The 23,090-nt window shown below is 33.0% G+C and overlaps 1 protein-coding gene across 1 annotated transcript in view; it reads right to left on the reverse strand.

Annotated features, from left to right (window-relative positions):
- The window catches only part of LOC129233283 (dentin sialophosphoprotein-like), a 77,975-nt gene that overhangs the window by 41,497 nt on the left and 13,388 nt on the right, over positions 1–23,090 (reverse strand). The window contains exons 2-4 of the mRNA XM_054867331.1: positions 21,379–21,453; positions 18,954–19,030; positions 14,784–14,871 (exon numbers count right to left, since the gene is read on the reverse strand). Of these exons, the coding sequence (XP_054723306.1) occupies positions 14,784–14,871; positions 18,954–19,030; positions 21,379–21,453 (240 nt within the window). The remainder of the gene's footprint in view (positions 1–14,783; positions 14,872–18,953; positions 19,031–21,378; positions 21,454–23,090) is intronic.

The following is a 23,090-nucleotide window of genomic DNA, read 5'->3' on the forward strand; positions in this document are numbered from 1 at the left end:
ACAAAAAAAAAATGTTCAAATCAGACTATTTATTCAAAAGTTATTGGAGGGGGGGGGGACAGACAGACGGACGGACGGACATTTTTCCACATATCAATACCCTACTTTCCAATTCTTAATTTTTCAATATTTATTTACGTATTTTATTTATTTTTTGACTTTTTTTTGTAAATTTTTAAGATGCATTAAGTCTTCTTTTATGCTTTTTTCCTCTTTCTCTGACTTTTACTGGGAAAGTAGGCTAAAAAGGGGTAACAAAATACTTGACATCGGAAAACATGAAAGATGCTGAGTATTAGATTGTCAAAGCATGGAAAGAAGTTTAATTAACAACTTTGCACGAGTGATGAAAGATAAAGGCACCAGAAAAACCTGACAGTAAAAATGAAGTTGCTGATGACAACCTTTGTTGAGGATGACACAAAGATTCAGGTTTCTAAAACCCTTGTGCTGAGTGGAGAGAATGAGCATAGATAAATAACAAGATATTGCAGATGACATGATTGCAAACTTAACAGAAAATGATGAAAATGAATCAGAAGCAAATAATGCCTTCATGTACAACTAAAAAGAAACAATGAATTTCACCGAGCATAAAGGGATGTGCTTACAATTCCAGCGACACCAACAAAGTGGGACAACACTGCAGTACAGACCCATCTTGGAGTACAGCATTCAAATTTATTGTTGTGCCTAATTTATTGTTGTTACAAACCGTCAGAAACTTGAAAAGGTCCAGCGTAGCGCTGCTCAGATCATCACTGGTCTTAGAAATTCTTGTCCCACGGACATTGTGCTTTTCGAAGCTGACCTACAGCCCCTTAGTCTTAGGAGAAGTGTATGCCTAACAAAATACTACAACAAACTCGGCGGTTTAGGTTCTCAAAACCGCACTTCTTCCTATTTCAAAAACTGACGTAATAATCAAATACTCAGGAGATGCAGTCCCTTCAGCCAAATGGTCTTTTTTAATCTAGTCGACAGAGCTGTGGAACCACATCAACTGACCCAACAGATTGTCTTGAATCAGACTTCTTCCATTTGGACACGGCAGTACTTGTGAATAAACGAAAGGATCTTCCTGCCTCTCTAAGGCAAATAGCTCTTAAGAGAATTGGAGAGATTCCAATTGATGCCGTTCAGGTTTATACCGATTGGCAGTAGAGATGAATATAATGGATCGGGCAGTGGAATTTATATCTAAATGCAGAATCCCAACTTAAGAAAGCAGAGGAGAAACCCCAACTACAGCTCAGTATTTCAGCTAGTGAGCTAATAGCTATTGATGAAGCCTTGGTTCTCTTCTGTCTCTTCCCCCTGGAAACAAAATTTGGCTTCTGTCTGATAGTGGAAATACAATACAGCATGTCTAACTGGCAAAGGGTGAGGGATAATATTGGAAGTATCAATATTCAATAAGTTGAAACAGCTTTACATATCCCATCAGATTCATCTGCAGTGGATCTCTTCCCATGTTGATCTCGAGAGAAATGAGATTGGACACTTTGGCCAAGGATGGTGCTTGTGAGCATTCTGTGTTGTCAGCACCCCTCACCTTTTTGGAGGTTTTCTCAAAAATAAAACACAAGAATAAGACCACTTAGATTGCCCCCCTCCCCAGAGCACCATTGGTATCATTGTTTTTATCCTGGAGGATCCCTGGCTCTATGTTTTAATAGACAGGATCAAACTATTCTTGTTCGCCTTCGAAGTGGTCACCTTAGATCAATGAAACTTTTCAAGGGTTGCAAGAGCTTTGAAATTTGTTCCAACTGTTCTTCTGAGCAGGCTTCACCAGAACACATTCTCGTGTGCTTGGGGATCATGAAAGAGGATTTAGCTGACCATCCTTTAACCTTGCTGGACTTTTTGAGGATGTACGATATCATGAACCTGGTCTAGGACTGCTGTCCAACGGCGGTGTGCAACAACATGACTTCTTCATATGAACTTAACCTTGTTCATCGCTTGAACTTGCCCTCGTAATTCCACATTTTTATACAACTATTAGAAGTGTACCTCAAAAGTAGTATAAGTCTCAAAATAATACAAATTGAATAGAACTTTATACTTCATCTGCCTAATCAGTGATAAATACCAAACATTTTATTTATTTATTTATTTATTTGATTATGTAAAGTAAACTTGGTCCCTATTAACTTGGATAACCGGCACTCTACTGTATACCAAAATGAAATAGAAAAACAATTTTGATTATAATAAGTTTTAGCAAAAACCATAAGTAAATATTATTAGATTTTGAGAATAGCATTCAAAAATATTTGTTCCACACTACAGATAAAATATAGCAACAATACATCCCAGAACAGCCCCCCCCCTAGAATACATAGAAAACAAATATTCTCTGAAGTTAATATCAGCATTGCCTAGTGATTTAGGTAAAATATTAGTGTTTGTTTTAAGAGACAACAAATAGCAAAGTAACAAAACTGAGATCTCCAATGTAATACAAACCTGTCTAATTACCAACATTGGCAGTGTCCTGCAATCCCCTAGGAGTTGCTATGCATTTAGACCAACACATGCTCTTTTGTTATTGTTTTGAAGTCAGACGATAAATATGAGTTGGTCAGCTATGCGCTGCACAATTTGATTTTTAAAGTAATCATGAGTACAAAATTTGTCTTACCATTTTATCCTTCAAAAAGATCCAGGAAGAAACAGAAATTTAATTCTACGAATTTCCATTGAAGATAAGCTTGTATTAAAGTAATAATAAGAAAAGGCAATTACATAAATAAAAAATCTTTTGACCTTTCATTAAACCATTTGAAAATGTCCATTATTAAAATGTTTTTAATTGTATCACGTATTTAATTACTGAGATTGTATGAATAAATATCTTAGTGTTTCAGTAGGAAAGTGCAAGCTTTACAATTCAATTTTCAAATCAAGCAATTAAAAACTTAATTTTTTTCCGATGTTTATACTCAACTTTTCATTGTTTTGAACTCCAAAAAAGCCAAAATAAAATTTATGCATTCAAGAAATTTGTTTTTGTAAACAATTTAATTTTTCTAAGTGCTCAGAAAAACATAAAAATCTCTCTCCAAAATAGCTGATATTGGTGAAATTCTCGCAAAAAAGTAGTCAACTCGTTACAGCCTTCAAACTAATACTACTTATGCATTTTCAATGTAATTAAGAAGGAACAGATGACTTGTCATTCATCTGTTTTGGCACTTGAAACAACTTGAAAAACCTGCCAACTAATGATAGTTAGTTTAGAAATTTTAATTTATATGTGGAAGAATAAATATGAAACAATAAATTTAAAGAAAACACAACCACTTTCAATCAATATTTTGATCACATAGTGCTTTGAAATCTTAAATTTTCTTTAAAAAATTTCTTCAATCATTTTATTGCTTTCTGCAAAATCTTACATTTGTACAAATTTTGTAATTTTTGCAAAAAAAATTGAAACATAGGAAAAGCTAAAATCAAAATTTGAAACAAATTGGCGTAATCCATGCAAATGACAATTCTTAAGGAAAAGTGACTATCTCCTGGGGACTGAAATGGTAAATTGCAACCTTAAGTAAACGGTAAAAGGTATAAATCATAAGCGGCTAAAGGTGATGAAAGAAATTTTTTTAAGTACCTACAGCCAGTGGCATGGTCAAAAGAAGATAGATACCCCTACTCCCAAGAGATTCAAAATTATGCATGAACATGAACATACAAGGGTCTAAAATTGAGCTCTTTGCCCTACAATTTTGAAAATTTTCATATACCACCCTCCCTATGAAAAATTTCTTGCTATGCCACTGCTTTCACCTGAAGCTGCAATAAAAATAACTAAATAAATTGTGAAAAAAGGAACAAAAATTCAGGACTAAATTGACTTTTAAGTAAAATAGAAGTATATTTTAAATATATATACATAAACGGCTACTTCTGTAAGTATGTATATACGGGGTAAGCTTTGAAACTATTAGACCCATTTTAACCATTTTTTCATCATAGACAGGTACATTATCAGGAAGAAACATAGGCTATAATTTATTTCTAGAAAACTTACATTAAAAAAATTATTATAGAAAACAGTAAATTTCATGTAATTTCCCCCATTAAATGTCTTTAATATAAAACCCGTTGTTATAAAAATTCGTTGCCTTACAACAGCACTATTAATAGTAACCATAATGAAAATTTTGAATCAAGGCTTGTCTGGAGCGAGCATGAAATTTATTGCGTTCTTAGGATTTTGGTCTTCAACCATGGCAGTAATCGATAACGGTGCTAAGTAAAAAGACGATTGATTTTGGCAACAGTTAGAAAATAGAAAGCGTTTATAGTCTAAAATTACACAGGCTTGAAAAATTCGGGTCATGAAAAAGTGATTTGTATGGTAATGAGTGACTTTTATTTGATTAGGTGCGCTGATTTCAAGTATGACATCCATTCTCCTCAATCATATGAGAGATTTTCACCAATTGAGCTTTAGCATCCTCATATAAATAATAGTTGATGATCGAGTAACCCGAGTGTTTCAACAATGAAACTTGCGCCACAGTATGATAGGTTTTATTGTGACAAGGTTGAACTCGATCTGGTAACTTATTTATTTTACTGGTAAGGCTTTCATTTTAGGAAAACGAAGAAACCAACACAATTAATGCTTACTACTGGAGTTTAGGGTTAACCCATTGGTGTGAGGGTTAAAATTTCAACTATCAAAATATCACCAAAGAGACGATTGCTTTGTTCAAATGTAGAAACAATTTTCACTCATCATAACATGATGGGCGATTTTCTAATATTGTCAGAAAAGCATATTTTTTCTATTCTGGGAGAAAGGAAGTTTTTGCAAAATAGCTATAAGTTTGTTACTTACAAACGAGTTTATGCACGAAACATACAATTGGAAACAGTTACTAAATATATATATATATATATATATATATATATATATATATATATATATATTAATTTCATAGTAGTTAGAACAGTTACTAATAATTAATTAAAACAATTCAATAATAACGTAAGGCAATTTATTCAACTGGTAATATCGTATTAAAAGAATCTTTCAAACTTTTCTTAAAATGTAAAATAATCCCCTAATTAAATTAGGCAAATCCATAAACAACACAAAAACTTCTATTAATTGGTCTTTGTACACAATTTCAAACACTCTCCAAGTTTTGCTACTTATTTCGGAGACATTTCGAAAGAAAATGTTTAGCATCATCTTATGGTCAATAAAAATATTGCAGTGTTTGGTGACAATATCTCTTTGACGAAAATTAATACCAGACAGTTTTACCAAGTAGGAAGGGGGAGCATTTTTTATCCAAGGTATCCCAAAATGATTATCGCAAATTGTAGCAAGTATAGTGGGATTACAGGCGGTTACATTTTTTAAAGCCATTTGTATTTCAATAGCCGTATAGAGTAAATTTTAGATTATGCTCAAAAAAAAAAAAAAATACACTGCTCAAAACAATTAAAGGATATTGAGGTTTTGGGCTGATTTTGAACCTGGAGAACTTTTTGGATGATTGATACATTATCCACAGGCATTAGTAAAGTATTTGAGACAAAAATTACATTTGTATGGCAGGAAAAATACTTTTTTTCAACTTTTGGGTACAAAAGGGAAAAAATAGGCACTTTGTGCGTATAAGAAAAGTGGTAAAAAATTGGGGTTTTCTTAAAAGAAAATCGCTTCTAATAGGGGGTATGGTAACCCCAGACGGCCAGCAATGTAAGACTCCTCCGAGGCATGGAATTAATGAGGCTATTAATGAGAGGCTGGGGTATTCTGCCCCACTCCTCCTGAAGCACTCTTTCCGGTTCTTGGAGAGTTTGGGGAGGTGGTAGGCGTCCGAAAACTCGTTGCCTAGAATGTCCCAAACATGCTCTATTGGGCTTATATCTGGTGAACACGCTGGCCATTCCATTCGTATGATTCCTTCCGCCAAAAGAAAAACATTTATCAAGTAAGAACGATGTGGTCTGCAATTTTCGTCCATTAACATGAAGTCACTTCCAATTGCTGCAGAGTAAGGTACTACAACAGGTGTGAGGATCTCATCCCTACTTTGACGACCGATCAGAGTTCCATTTGGAACGACATGCAGCTCGGTGTGCCCATCAATGGAGATACCAGCATGCACCATAACACCACCACCAACAAATCTGACACTTTCAGGCGCGAATGCTGGATTGTTTCTAGTGCCAAGCTCCATCTAGATGAAAATACGCCATTAAATGGATAAAGACAAGAACTTGACTCGTCAGAGAAAAAAATATTGCTCCATCCATTTCTTCTCCAATTCACATGCTCTGTTACTAACCCCCTGTATCGCGACGATGTCTCGCAGCTAATGTGACACAGACCATTGGTCGACGAACATATAGACATACAGCATGAAGGCGATTTCGGACAGTTTGTGTCAAAATTGTGGGGCCAGTACCCGAACGAAGGTGTCGTTGTAGTGGGGCGGCATTCATACTTCGGTGCCTCGGAGCCGTTAAAGCTAACTAACGCTCTTCGTCGAGTGTTCTTGACCGTCTGCCACCGTGCCCTGATCTTGGGCCAGCATTTCCAGTCTCTAAAAACCGTTTCCATCTCGTAGAAATCATACTTTGCAAAACTCCAATAGCTTCTGCTACCTTGGCTTGTGTTTGGATTCCCTTTAGCCCTGACAACCACTTTAGAAAATTCTGATTCCGTTAAATGAGTTTGTTGAGGCATCGCATTGATCGAAACAACGTGCTTACTGAATGTCGATCATTATTTTCTGCTTTGTCTTACAATAAGTTAAAAGCGAAATCTCATTCGCAGCCACTGAAACGTTGTCTTTGACCTCAAACTTAAAATTTACATACTGCGACGCTTGACAAGAATTTGCATTTGTAACTCCCTTCTTCGATTCTATGCAAAAATATATTTGCTAATACCTTTTTTGTACAAAAACTTACAATATCCTTTAATTGTTTTGAGTAGTGTATATATATGTATATATATATATATATATATATATATATATATATATATATATATATATATATATATATATATATATATATATATTAACTGATAAATCTTAATTTCATACTTTATAAATTCTTCAAATTTTTGTATGCTTAAATGACGTTCTTTCGTTTCTAACTGAATACTATTTTGTTCTTTATACCTATTGCTATTTTACTTTGATGGGTAAAGAAGAAGCTCGATTTCTAATCACGTCAAAGTGGTGTTTTTTGAGTTCTTTAAGTTAAATGGAAAAGAATGAAAATAGCGGTTGTTTCTGATAATTATTACTGACCCAGGCAACGCCGGGCATTTTTGCTAGTATTTAATATGTATCCAGTTTTTGTGTATAGCAATGTTGTAATGGAGAAAATGAACCTTCTAACAGCAAAGTTGCCTCTAATGGCATATTTGGAGGAGAACTTCACTCTCATTGTGACAAAAGATGCAAAAGTCATGAGAAGGATGAATGGTAATGCTACTGAAATCAATAATGAAAATGACTGATCAAGCTTGGTGGTTTTTGAAATGAAATGAAGAGGGCAAGAAACTATACGAACATCAACTAAACTTTAAAAAATATTGTAAATTCATTTACAGTCAATTCACAATAACTCGAATCTAAAGGAACCAACGAAAAACTTCGACCTATCGGAAGTTCGACTCGCCGCTAGTTTCGGTTTTCGACATTTTAATTAATATGTGTACATATCAGACAAAATTACAGAACTTAAAAGTTTTTAAGCACAATATGCACAGTTTAATCAAACATAGAGAGAAAAAATTCAAAAGCATGATTTTGATTTCGGTACTGCTGGAACCACTTGAATAGAGCTGATTCTACTTCAGGAAAGGTGCAAATCTTAATTTGTTTCAAATTCGGATTCATGGATTTCACCGTTTTAGAAGGTTTTTTTTCTTTTTCTTTTAATGTCATTAACAGAACACTGTTTATACATCTTTAATGGTAAATAAAACTCTCTCTCTCCCTCGGGAACTTATCAGCAAATGATCGAACTAAAGAATGAAGGGGAATGCATCTCAACTTAAATCAGTCTTTGAATAAAGGTACAATCAGTTGATTTGATGACTTGACAGCTTAAAAGCAAATTCGTAGTCCAGCAACATGTCAAAGTGTAAACAGTACAGTACAACAAAAGAAAACAAGTTAACTCATTTCGGCGTGTGCAACTCCTTTATCGCACATCGACTCAACAGGTGCTCTTCTTGCTTTAGAGCTCTATTGTGCAGCAATTGCAAGTGAAGGTGAATTGATTTTTCTCTCATAGTCACTTGTTTCTTTCTCCTTTTCTTCATTCTTTCGAAATAAATTTTGAGTCATCTCTGAAAAAACCTCGAGTTAAAGGAAGTTAACTTTGAGATATTGAGAATAATTCCCATGGTATTAAAGACAAAGGGTCGGAACTTGATAAAAACTTTGAGTTATAGTAATATTCTAGTTATCGGATTTCAAGTTATTGTGAATTCATTGTATGCAAAAAAACTGTAGCTCAGTTACAGATAAATTTGAAGTCATGTTGTATACATTACTTTCTTTCATTGAGGCATTATAAATGGGAATAGAGGGCCTTAACTACTGTTCCTTGCATACATTTCGCATTGATTTCAATATGCAACAGCTAATGTCAAGAACTATCCATTTTAGATGAGAACAAAGGAAAACTATGGAAACTAGATGACAAATCACATGTCTGCAACTTGTATTTTTCAAACGATTCATTTAATACAAAAGAAAATTCATGCTTCCATGTGGCATCTCAAGCATTTGCAATTGAACTTCACTCCAAGCATTAAAGTGCAAAGGGTTAGAAACCCCACAGTGTAAGAGGAAACTTAAGGATGCAGATTCAGATTTTGTAAAAGTTCTTCATCATGTAAATTCATATGAAAATGAAGAAAACATGCATTCCTCCCATGTAATTTCTCGGGTAATTTTTCAGGTCACAGCACTGAATATGATAAAAATCTTTAATAAACCAACAATTTAATTCTCACAGATTTCGCAAGTAATGCAATTGAAACTTTATTTCCAATTTAAAATAAAAGTAGCAAAAAATGTCAAACAAGATTTTGTTGAGTTCAGAGACAAAGTCAAGGATTGAAATCCAAAATTATTAAATTAAAAACAGAGAACAAGGCATCAAAAGAAAAAAAATCAACTATCTATATAACACAATTATCTATAAACTGCACAAATTCTCAGAAGAGACAATAAGCAGCAGAACTTGAAGCAGCAGAATGAGATAATGGAGGCTGACTGGTCAATTGGATCACACCATTGTGGAAATCAGTTAGAAAACAAAGAAATCTTGAAAGCAGCCTGACGTACCGGAAAGAAGATCATTGCTGAAAATTAGCTTACTTTTTTGCAATAGCCCATGGCAAAGGACCAGTAGACGTATAGGGGCAGAAATAAAAACAAGAACAGCACTGTACTATGGCAGCAAAAACATGTGCAATGCCTAAGCTTTTTATGACATTGTTAGATGAGAGGGTAAATTAATAAATATTCTTTTAATATCAGTACCTCAAAAGTCCAAAGAAGAATTTTTGGGAGAGGGGGGGGGGGAGGATATCTCAGTTAACCAAATGACAATCTGAAATTTCCGCCTGAGAAAGTACGAATATGCACACATACCTACATCTAACGAGAAGATTTTCAAAAAATACAATAACAGGGTTGCCAACTGCTCTGTTGCAGAGTGGGAGAAAGAATGGTCAAGCTCCACAGCTCTGCGAAGAAGATATTTTGCTCCGCATTTCCCGGCTGAGCGTTTTCAAAAGAAATCCCATGTTCTCGTCTGTAGTGACCCTCCTGTCAGGAGATTTTTTGCTGGTGTTCTTTCTGAGGTAGAAAAAAGGGAGGATTTTTATTCCGTGGATGGGGAGGATAAAGAGGAGTGGAGGGGGGAAGAAAGATTTCAGAACAACATACAATATATTAGACAGCCCGGTTATCACAGTGTGATGACATATAGCGACTAACCAGAAATGAATAGGCTAATCAGGGCTTAGCATTTATAACTTTGAATTTTGCAAGATTGGTTAGCTGCTCATTTTGAAATGTCCGGTGTGAAACGAAAGCACACTCAGAGCTTTAGGCCTGAATATAAATTGTTGTGGCCTGTTCTAAAAAAAAGGGTTATTAAAGCTCAAGCGTATTTACTAACTTTTTGATCAAGCATAACTGCCAACTTGCCCAAGCATAACTGTCCAGACAATGCCGGACCTTTATTTAAAAAGATGTTCCGAAACTTGAAGATTGTTTGTGATTCTGCTTGTGGTCATACAAAAACCACATGCATTGTTAAGAGTTTCACTGTCAGTACAAAAGAAAAATTTGTTTTGACAATGAAAGAAAAGAAATTCAAGATGGCAACCGATGGGAGCAACTCTGCAGATGCAGAAATGTATAGTTACTTTAATGATGATATTGGAAAAGTAGTTATAGACCCCGAAGTGGTTTTTTGGGAGGGGAAAAGTAGGAAATAAGGAATCAAAAATTCAAAAAATAGGAAAAGTAGGAAAAAAAATCAGTTAAAAAAGTAGGAAAAAATAGGAAGAGATAGGACTACACACACGTCAAGAGGAAACAAATTTAACGTAAATTTTATTTTTAATATAAAATAAACTGTTAGTATTTTTGATTTAAAACTGTCCCAAAAATAAACTAACAGTACTTTTGAAATATTAAAGGGATTTAATGAAAGACCGAGTCACAAAACAAAATGAAAGAAACAAGCTGACAATCATTAGTATGAAAAATAAACTGGTGGAAACAAAGATATTAATTACAAAAGTATGAAAATATAATCCAAACAAAGAAACACCTTTCAACAATACAGTAATAAAAATTTTAAGTAAGGAAAAAAATGCAATATAGTGATTGCAAAAAAAATAAATAAATAATAATAATACGTAGGTCAGTCAGAAAGTTAGTTGCATTACTTAATAAATATGTTCCATCTAAGACAATGTTGTTGATACTCTGTGGCAATACTTCAGACGTGTACCTTAATAGTGTGACGTAGCGGATTCCCCAAGGCAAGTTTAGTTTTTCTGATAATCAGTCGCAAATGTGTCTTGACAGCTGCAAGTAGTGTCCAAATTGAAAATGTGTGGGATCACCTTCCGTAGCCGCCTAAAACTTTCACCTCCTGACTTCGATGTTTTTTCCATCCCATGAAACAAGAACTTTCAAAGCAACGATAACATTCGGATAACGAAGTGAAAGTTGAAGCCCAACAATGGTTATTGGTAGAGACGTACCGAGCACTCGGTAACTACCCGGTACTCGGCCTACTCAGCCAATTTGCCGAGTACTCGGTACTCGGCCAAATTCTGATCAGGTACTCGGCCAATACCGAGTAGTTGCAAAAAACTTGAATATTGTCCAAGACAGATACTAAAATTCATAAAAAAAAGAGAAAGCATTATATTCTGCAATTATTTACAATTAAAATTTATAAGTCAAATTTAAATTTTGAGAATAATGAAGTTTGTAATGCTTCAATGGAATAAATCTTTATTTTAATGTCCCCAAAGTTAATAAAACTTATTTTTTTAAAATTATGCAAAAAAAAGTTAAGTATAGAAAATATGAAATATTAACATTAAAAATGGATTTTTGCTACAAAGAAAAATTAGTTACAAAAAATATAAAAATACCTTTGCTTAAAAAATTAAAGGAAATAAAACAATGTTAAAAGCACAGTGCAGGAACACTGCAGACACGTGTTTTGGCGTTACAAGGAATTCCTTTTTCAATGCACAAAATGGGAGCTCGTGAATTTAAAGGCATCTGACAAAAGTCGGATTTTTTTTGTCAAATGTCTTTACATTCTTTAGCTCACATGTTATGCACTGAAAAAGACGATCCTTGTAACGGGGGGGAAGGGGGGGCAGAAACACGTGTCTGCAATGTTCCTGCACATTTGTTTTATCTGCTTTTAAAAATTATTTATTGTTTGGCGAACTAGAACTATAGGTAATTGATTGGTATATTGTTTCAATTCCAACTTGATTAATCATACCTTTTATTTATTTATTTTTAATTTAAAAAATAATTTTTTTGTAAAATTTTTGACACAAACAAAATTGTTTATATAATGCGTAATTAAATTTCAGCAGGAATTAAGTTTTAAAAAATATTATATGGACAAGAAGTACTACTATTACAATAAATTCAAAATTCATCACATGTGTGTCGGTGGTTCTTCTTAAAACATAATTGGTACTTGGTAACTTGGCCGAGTACTCGGTAACTCGGTACTCGGCCGAGTAGTGAAAGGCCGAGTACTCGGTACTCGGCCAAAGTGCTACTCGGTACGTCTCTAGTATTGGACGGAATTTCTTTGCAGAAGGCATCGAAAAACTTGTACAAAACCTCGAAAAATGATTAAATAATGAGGGTGGTTATGCAAAAAGGTAGATTTTAAATGGAACTTTTAAGATAACAATAAAGTTATTGTAAAATTTCAATCCTTTTTTTTTTTTGTTGTTTTCTTGAGCAATGCAACTAACGTTCTGACTGACCCTCGTCATAATGAAACTCATATTTTGATGCAATAAAACCATTTTTGTTCAAGATTTGTTTTGTCGACATTTCTTCGAGATCATCCATTTATCATTTGAAAATACTAACACTTTCAGCTCCTGTTGTCATGAACGATGGTACAAAAAGCAAAGCAAATATTAAATTAGTTTTAGTTTAAAATAATCAGCAGCTGACGCATTCTTGAATCAACAAGAGTAGCAAAAAAAAAAAGGAAAAAGACTGAAAATGCAGAACTAAAATAAATTTGTCCTTAAATACGAGACATAAAATTAATAATAAAATAATTAACTAAATACATAACGATATAAGTAAACTAAAGGTTTTTTTAAAGGGTTTGTATTATGTTATGTAGTTTTAGCATTCAACATAAATTTTTGTTTCAGCCACATCATTTATGGGGGTCAGGTGAGTCAATTTCTCCCTTCCCTGGCTTTGGAAAATTAATGCTTAACTATGCCAAGTTTGTGCGGTTTTGTTGTTTTCAGATAAAATTTGCATTCAGTATAATTCCTTGGCTAGCCAACCATGGGGGAAAAATCAAAATGAGGGGGCCGGTTTTAATTTTAATCACGCAATAAAAACGAATATTGTTTTATTACTTTGATGATTTTTTACCCTCCTTCAATCCTCACCACACAACAGAAATATTCTTTCGGAAATTGTTCACGAAATTGAAAGTGAGGGGGAGCACCTGGTATCAAATGCCTGCATATATCTCTTTCTCCTCCCTCATATGGAAAAACAAGAAAAGAAAATGCAATTGCGGGTAAAAAATTACAGGTTTTACTTATAACGTTTAACATCTAGCAAAGTTCAAGAAGCCCAATTAATTGGTAGTTTAAGAAAAAATAATGTTTGTTTTGTCAAAAAAGTACCATTAAAGCCACCCCATTGTTAGTAAAGAAAGCATATGCAAAAAACAACAACTACAAACCACAAAAATATTGTAGACATTCATTAAGAAAATGCTAAAAATACATACCAAATAATTTTTTGACTTTTCTAAAAGAAATTTGTATGTGGCTCAGCACAAATTGTACTTACCCAAAAGAGGATTCTTAAATTTATAGATAGCTTTTAAGTTCACTTTGTTAACTGCTAATAATATTACAGTGGCAGAAATATCAAATTCCATTTAAATTGAAATATATACAAGGCAGTGAGCAGCAAAGGAATGTAAGTGCGAAAATTTAATATTTGGAGATAACACCACAAATGGTTGCTGAACCTCTCCTCTGTTTTGGCGCAAGAGAACATCAAAGTCAAGTCCGAGAACAATTACATCCCCAGTTTTTAATTGTTTATTTAATGAAACAAAAAGTGTTACAATCCCATAAAAGTGATAAAATTTTAAGTAAACAGTCATATTCCACAATACAAAAATGAAAAAAGCTCTGTATGTCAGATGAATATTGAATAATTTTGTTTTTGTCTCTCCTGTAAGATTAGTTTCAATGGAGATAACCTGGTCTTCAAACTCATCAATTCAAATAAGAAATTTTGTTCAAAATTAAGCACTGTACAGGACCCATTGTAATGAGCCACTGAAATAAAGCACTCTCAAGGACACAAGGAAACCCTGTAAATGCTATTTCTTATTTAAATGATCTTTTGCTTCTAAGGGTAACAATGGTGCTAGTGGATTCAAGTAAACTTTTCTGAAGACGTTGTGAAATTTTCGAAAACTATGAGCAAGCAACCCTTAAAAACTTTTCAAATATGCATACAAAATGCATTGAAATCATGGAAGGGGGGGGATATAGTGTAAGGTTTTTTTTTTTTTTTTAAAATAATTTTTCAGTTTTAGAATGTGTCGCCCGAATGTGTCAGCCAGAGTATTTCAGAAACAGACAACTCAAAATTTTTGAAATTTGGATGGTATTAATTTCATAGCGTTTTAACAATGCAATGCATTTTTAAAAAATGAAATTTAACAAAAAATGCATTGGTGTAGCCTTTAACATTTTTAATTGGGACTGTTGAAAGCATCTATTAAAATAATAGTTTCAGAGTTCACGCAAAAAGTACTGAGAAATGTAATATGTCCAACTGAAAACATTTGGTTGAAACCATGGAACCTTTGCTTTTTAATCAAAAAATATAAAAGCATGGGATCAATGACATCAGAATTATCATTTTAAAAATCTACATGAAAAACTATACACTAAACATGGCCATTATTACTTCACCACATCTTACCTCCATTTCCCATCTGCCAAAGCCCATAATATCTGCTTTCAAGACAATAGGTAGAGGATCAAGGCGACCTACAAGTGTCATGAAATAACTATGAAAGCAAAAGAGTGCATTTAACCAGAGGTCACATACATACATAAAATGAGAAAGATTCTTCTCTTTTTTTCAAAATGTGAGAAAACATATAAATAAAAAATGTCTAACGAACAGGGTGATTTAGCTTTAATGTGTAATATACAAAAGAATTTAGTTTCAAAATATAATATTTCCAATTCAAACTACATTTCAAATAGTAAAACTAGAAGCACTTTTATTCTTTAAAAAAAGTAATAGCACTGGTTAGAAAATATTAATATAGTAGAACCCTGATTTCACGCTTTCCGTCGGACTATTGATAAAAGACGTACCAAGCGAAAAAATGTAAAATCGAGGACGGGGTTAAAAATCCAAGTATATTGTTTTAAATTAGGCAGTTACCCAATGAACTAAAGGGAAAATGTTTCTTTTTTTGTAATAATGTTTTTTTGTTTTTGGTTTTGTTTGTTTTTAACATTAAATTCATTTATCGCATGTTATATACATATATATATATATACTAACAATGTTTCTCAAATTTTATTCTTGGTTTGGTTGTAAGTTGACTTCATAGTTAGCACTTGCTAATAAAAATCACTTCAGAGTTTTCATGTATAGAATCGCTTGATCAGCTGTGAGGCATCCTCCATTATTTCTTCTTTGTTTTCATCATCTTCATTGCTATCATCAGCAGTGGGTATTAAATCCTACTGAAGGAATTTGAGATGTGATGAAACAATACATATGTTACTAACTTCTGGATGATTTTCACGAAGAAGAATGTTAGTAGTTCTGTTCCTCAACTTTCATGAAGGAAGATTGCCTGTGAGAGGAGTTTCCTTAGATTGGTCACCAAGGCAGCAACAAAAAAAAAAAAAAAAATGCTACAACAGCTTCAAACAACTGTAAAACAAATTTATCTTGAAAAAAAAAAGAAAAAAGTTTGTGTAAGCTAAGCATTTTAGAAAAAATTATTTCAATCTGTTAGTGGAGAAACATATTGAATGGAACTTTTGAAAAAGGGTAACATAAAATCTAGAATATTTTAGTATTATCACTACAGTAATTTTCACGGACCAGCAGCAATTGACGTCGGAAGTGAGATAACGTGTGAAACGGAAACGTAAAATCGGGGTTTCACTGTACCATCAAAAATAGAACTGATCCTGAATAAATGCGGGTCAGAAGTAGTTCAAGAAATTAGAATTCAAAAACATGCAGATGAACACATTTCTTTTCTGTATCTCAATCTGTAAAATACAATAACGATACTATAATCTCCTCCCCCCCCCCCCCTTCCAAAAAAATCCATTAACAATGATTGCTTTTAAAATAACATTCTCAGCACAGCAGCAAATACCACATAACAAGTAAAACCTTTGCTTGTACTGAAAAATTAGGGAGAAATTTTATGTTATAGAAACACAACAGTTCAGTTTTGTTTTTTAACTGAGTCAAAATATAAGTAGATACATGTATTTAACAAACAACAGTAGAATCTCAATTATCTGAATTGATGTTTGGGAAAATAATGCTTCAAGCTTAAGATTCCATACTTATGTTACTTCTTATTACATGCTATTAAACATGCTTTCTAAAAAGTTAAGTAAAATCACAAAACCTGATCTTTAACTCTAATATGTATTTCTTTGGCAAAAAGGTATAAATGTGTTATGAATATAATAATGATTTTCTGATAGGCAGTTATATTACTTGTGTAACCGAAAAATAATGAAAACGAATATTTCAACTAAGTGAAAAAACATGCAGGTTACATTCTTCAAAAGAATAGTGAATACAGGTGTTATCTGTTGAAAAAACTGTCAAATAGCATAAAATGTCACTATATGGCAAGAAATGACTTTGAAGAGTCCCTGTAGGTATACTGTTCACTGTCACAGGCGAGTAAATGGCACTAGCTGAAAAATTAGGTTTCATGATATTTAAAGAAATGCATTTTGGATCCAATACTAACAATAGGGAAACGTTGGTATTAAAAGTTTTTTTCCCCGCACTTTCTTTTTAACAGAAATCAAATAAGCAAGATCGTACAGTTAAACAAGTGTACAATAGATGACAAAAATGCAAAAAAGAAAGAGAAAAAATTTCAGTAACTGCCCTTTACCTGCCCATGGCAGTGTACTTTTCTGAGTCTTGGAAGTTCTATTAAGACAGCGAAACAGCGTTGAATTCAAAAACTGCTGAAACAATACTAACTTTCTGCTTTCCTTCCTACTGAAAAATGACCATGGCACTTTGAGAAGGTCATGGCAATAATATCTCCATCCAGCTGGACCATCAAGTACAACTTTTCACCATAAGACTAACTTATGACTCTTCTATAGTCCTGATTATTTGCAAGAAAATACTGCCAAGTAACTTTAAAAAAAAATAATAATCAAGTGCTAGGTTTCTTAGAGTCTTCCACAAAATTGTATGCTTTGACATATCCATCCTCCGAGATTGAGTAATTTCATGAAAAAACATTTTATTCTTGGAGATGAACATCTTGATGTTCTTATCTTTTCACATTCACTTGTACATTGTGGTCTTCCTGAACAAGATTTGGAATTGAATGTTATATTAGGGAGAAGGGATGTATAATTTTGTTTATACATATCATTAAATATACTTGTGTACCGTATTTTCCTTCGTATAATCCGCAGGTTCTAAAATCGGCCTGAAGGGAAAAAAAGCTTCCTACAATCCGCGGATAATACGATGTAAAAAGATAAAGTTTGAATTTAACATACCATTTGAGCAACTAAACTAAAAACGTGAAAAAGTAATTACTTTGAAGGCATAATCAAAATTAATCTGAAATATAACCTAAAATATAATGATTTCTTCTGAAATTTTGATTACAGTACGCTAATTACTTGAAAAACAAAGAGTCAAGACAAAGGAGCAAACGGTCTAATCTTGTGCAAATGGCTACCTATTTCACTTGTAATCTTGCTTATTTTACATGACCTGAAACGCCAAGAGGAACATTCAAGCAACGTAAAATAACCAACATACAGGCAGGCAGCGAAGAAGAACATGCATGCGTCGTAAAATAAACACCATTCAGTCGGCATACTGTCTGGATTGGTGAATCCTACTGTAAAAATATTGAGGTTCAATGGGTTGGTGTTAAGGGGGAAAAAAATCACAGATAATCCAATCCGCGGCTGTGTATAATCTGCACCTCATAAACTTTGCCTTTTTTAGCAGATAATCTGCAGATTATATGCAGAAAAATACAGTTTTAAAGAAATCTTTCTTAAACATTTTTAAATTCACATTTAAATAATAATTTTATACTAAATGTGCTCCACTGAAAGGCTAAATGCACTTAGGCATGCACTATTCGGTTTACCGAATATTTGGTGCCAAATAAGACAAGCACCAAATATTTGTCACCATTTAGTGACTAAATATTCGTTATATCCCTAATTTGTAGTTACCTCAATTTGACAATTATGGGTCATTCCTAGACAAACAAAATAAAAAAATTCAACAAAATAATTGTTACACAAATATATTTATTTGGAACACCACAGAACAAAAAGAGAAGAAAAAAACCCTTTAATACATTTCCAAACTGTTGACTATTTTAGTTTGATATTAATTGTCATATGTGCTGAAAATAAGTTTATTTTTATAACTGAAACAAAAAGAAATAAGATTGAATAAATGAGTACTTCCATCTCTAGGTCTTAAAATAAATTCCTTCATTTTATCAATTTTCAGCTCTATAATAATTAGAGACTTTTTAAGCACTTAACATTGCAGAGTTCTTACATTTGAAAGATAACAAAATTATTCAATACACACCTAGTATTACAAATATAATGCATCGAAAAGGCATCCCAAAAAAATTTTCCTTGATTAAAGAACAAAAATTTCAGAGAAATTCAAGTTTTAAAAAACCAAAATACCTGCCCATTATTTTACCATGTGTAATTTAATAAAACTATTTTCTAAATATTATGCACTTTATCCCACGAGTAAAACAAAAAATTGCAATTAAAGTCAATACAGCAAATTTTGCTTGATGTAGTGAAAAAAATCAGCACAAAAAGTCATCAGATTTTACGAAAATCAATTCTAGACATATTCTGCTCAGTCCGCCCTAATCCTTTACCACTACTCCATCCTTGTTTTTGAAGTAACTGGTAGCCCAAATTGTCCTGAAAAGGTAAAAAGATACATTTTATAAAATACCAAGTTGTTTCAAAACAACTTTTTTTTCTCAGTTCATAAAAAAACTATCTTTACATTTTGAAATGTTTTTTTTTTTTGGGGGGGGGGGGGACTTATTTTATGCATGTTCCTACAGTTCAATTTATCTATTTATTTTTCAGGGTTCATACCATTCAGGAAGAAATAAATTTAAGCACTTTTCAAGGCAAAAAAAATTTTTTTCAAGGCAATATCATAAATTTGTACTAAAAATATTGCATGCCGATTTCATTTACTGCAAACATAGAAATAAGGCAATAATACAAAAAAAAGTATGGGAAAATCAAATTGCTTATTCTACCACAAGAGACACTTTGTTGGAAGATCTACTGCGTCGAAAGTTTTTCTGAAAATGCAGGGGCGCCGACTTGCAAAAATCATTGGGGGGGGGGGGGGGGGGGGGCTGGCCCAGTCATCACCGGGGGTTTAGGGGGTTATGGAATCCCATGGAGGTTCCCCCCCCCCCAAATAAAGGTCGATTGTTGTGCCTTGAAAATGCCAATTTACATATTTTCTGGTGTGTATAATTTAAAAAACAAACAGTATGTGGCATGGCGTTTTCAAAGTAAAAGAATCCAAAAATTGGTATACAAATTTTTCTGGTTACTAGATCATGTCACTTGTCTTAGTAAGAGACATTTTTTTGTTCTATTTTATGGGGAGTCATGCAGTGCCGTAGCTAGGCATGGAAAAGGTAGGGCGTTTGACTTGCATTGAAGGGCACTGCCAGAGACGCCGACTTAAAAAATATCGGGGGGAAGGGGAAAGGATTGAAATCCCAAACACGGAAGCAAAATTTTTTGCGATGATACATATTGAACACATGTTCATATAAGATTGCATTGGTGAAATACTTTTGTAAAACTTTGAAGCACAATAAGATGATTTTTAACAGAATTTAAGCACTAAGGAACTTTTTCAAGGTTTTCAAGCACTTGAAAATGAACTTTTTTTTCAAACACTTTTCATGGGAGTACAAACCCTGTTTTTTTTTTTTTTTATAAAAAAGCAGTGGCAACGATTTGTCGGGGGGGGGGGGGGGCAACAGCCCCTCCACTTTTTAGGGTTAATTTATTTTAGTTTCTCAAAAAGGAAAAAAAAAAAAACTAAAAATTATGAAAAAAGCAAAACTGTCAAAATGTTCAGAACATAATCATTTATTTTACTTAGTATATCTGTTTACAAAACATCATTTTTTATCACTAGCAGCATCTTTTAGTTTATGTATTCACTAGTGGTACCCACACGGCTTTGCCCGTAATAGAAAATTTAAAGGTCTTTTGGTTCGCCTGTATATTTACATATAATGTATGGTGAATTTTCTTGCCAATTGGCTTGGTTACGATTTCACGTAATGATAATTTTGGTTTTTTCTCGTCCATCTTATGAGAATTTTGTTCTTAAAATTGGAATAGAAAAAGAACCACATGGAATTTTCGAAAAATCGCTTCGAGGTGCACACCCCCATGTTACAAACTAACTTTGTGCCAAATTTCATGAAAATCGGCCGAACGGTCTAGGCGCTATGCGCATCACAGAGATCCCGACAGACTTTCAGCTTTATTATTAGTAAAGATTCTTTAGATATTAGTAAATCATTTTCTTACTTAAACAAGCCATACTTGTTTTATAAAATTATTATTTAAGTGTTTGTGACATCTCAAAATACTTTGTTGTAAATAATGTAAGTCTAATTCACATTCTTAGTGTTTTTTTGGGAAAATTATTGTGTACATAATTCATGAAAATCTTAAGAAAAAGTAAGTTAAGTTGTTAGATTTACATCAATTACCTCTTGTTTGCTCTAAAAAAACGAGCCTTAGCAAAATTTTGTACTTTTTTTTTTTTTGCTGCCACTAAAAGTTCTATGGCATTTAGTTGTCATTTTTTTTTTTTTTTTTTGCCCCCATCTTTTAGTTCCAATTGCCACCTCTGTGAAGAAGCCATGGAAAACTCAGACATGTTAGGATTTTTCAAATGAAACCTTGGATTTTCAGTCAACAATGCGAAATTTTCCATTTATCTCAACCAAGTTTAGAAATTATCTTTTTTTGGGTAGGACTCTTGGCAAAAAAAAAAAAAAAAAAAAGTACAGTCAGTCACTGCAAATCTAAGCATTCAATAACCTATTTCATTTCAGTTTTTGATTTTCTTTCTTAGTTTAAGCTCAAAAAACTCAGTACATCAAATTCAAAAAATGGCTTTCAGTTACGAAATTTTAAACAACTGAACTAAACCCTTGAAATAATACAGTTCAGTTTAAAATGGTGTAAAAAGCTATAAAAAGATACAGTACCTGTGAAATGGGCTGGGTCATTGATGACTGTTCAAGTTCCATGAGTCCATCATCATACGTATCAATATTTTTGTCCTGGAAAAAAAAAAACATAACTATAGAGCAATTTATTCAACACATTTAAATTCCCACAATTCTTAGATGCAGTGGCAGCGATTTTGGGGGGGGGGGGGCACTTTTTATGGGGTTTAGTCATTTAATTTTATTTTACATTTAGAAACCATAACTAGAAACTATTTAAAAAAACCAGAAGTGGGAAAACTTTCAGATCATAATTATTCATTTTTATTTTGTATTTCTGTTTACAAAGCAATATTTAGCACAAACAGGGGCTGAATGACAATATAGAGTCAACGTTCAACAACTCAAAGTCCCAAGGGACAGGCTAAAAGCTTTGAGTTAATGCAATTTCCCCTCCCAGCCTTTTCAAGAATAATGTACCTTTTTTTTTATGTTAGAAAGACTATAACAATCATAGTTTAAAATAAAAAGAGTTATTAGTATAGTACAATAGTATTTTCAGAGAATAAATTTTATTAACATACTTACTTAAAAAAAGGAAGTTATCTATGTCTGTCTGCTTACTTTTGTTTTCTTTATCAAATCGAAGACATTCACTTTGTTAACAAATCGACTTCATGTGTTAAGCTAAGCAGCTAAGGTGTTCAATTTTCTTTTGACATAATTCTAAGTAAGAACCACACAACCAAATCTCAATCCTGAAGATTCTGGCTAAGCAGGTCAGGATAGCAAAACCCCCAAAATGTTAAGAAAATGGCCCGAGATAGCACAAGGTTTCCCTATTCCTCTTGCTCACATTACTTTCAAACATTATTTTGTCATAAAAGAAATTATTTATGTTGTCCAGTATCTTTCACTTAATCTGGCAATATTGCAAGGAATCCTTACCAACCTCTGGAGAAAAAGGACACGGAGAGGGTGGGGAGGGGGGAATATAGTTCTATAATATATTTTGTGAATAAATTCTTCTCTCATGCAAACTGAAAAAGCAAGCCACTGTAAAAGGAGAAAGAAAAAAAAATTTCCATGGTTTTTTTTCCTGGATTTTTGTGCATAAAATGAAAACAAAATTTCCCAAGAGCTTTGACTTAAAAGTTGTTCGAGATTCAGAGCCAACTGAGTACTGAAAAACACCGATGATTTTGGGACCCAATGAAAACTTTGAGATAAAAGAGTATTTGAGTTATTCGACTGTAAGTGGGCATGGTTCATGCAGTTTATTAGTATAATACACATCGAATATATATCCTTTTCCTCTGGAAAAATTTGAAATGAGAGGCCTAGTTTACAAATTAATGTTTTGAATTCCTATTGTATGAAAAAGAATATAAGGTAAACGCACTACGTAGTAGTGGCCACAGTTAAGCATAGTTTGTATATATTTTAAACTATGGGTCTACAATATTAAATCCAATTTTAAAACTCAATGAGCGTATCACAAGCTTAAAGCTCAATGAGCGTATTCGGCTATGATCGAAAATGGTCATGGAAGGTCATGACTTTTGGCAAAAAATGCTCAAAAATCATGAAATTTACAATTGGTCCTGGACTTTAAGTTCAAGAACATGCGTATTTATTGAATTCTACACATTAGATTAAACATATGCAACTTGGCCATTTTTTATGCTATTACATGTCAATCCCAATTTTTCACACATTTCAAAATTCGATTGCATCTGCTTCTTTAATAC

Source organism: Uloborus diversus, unplaced genomic scaffold (assembly GCF_026930045.1).
Source record: "Uloborus diversus isolate 005 unplaced genomic scaffold, Udiv.v.3.1 scaffold_309, whole genome shotgun sequence".
Taxonomy (NCBI): Eukaryota; Metazoa; Arthropoda; class Arachnida; order Araneae; family Uloboridae; genus Uloborus; species Uloborus diversus.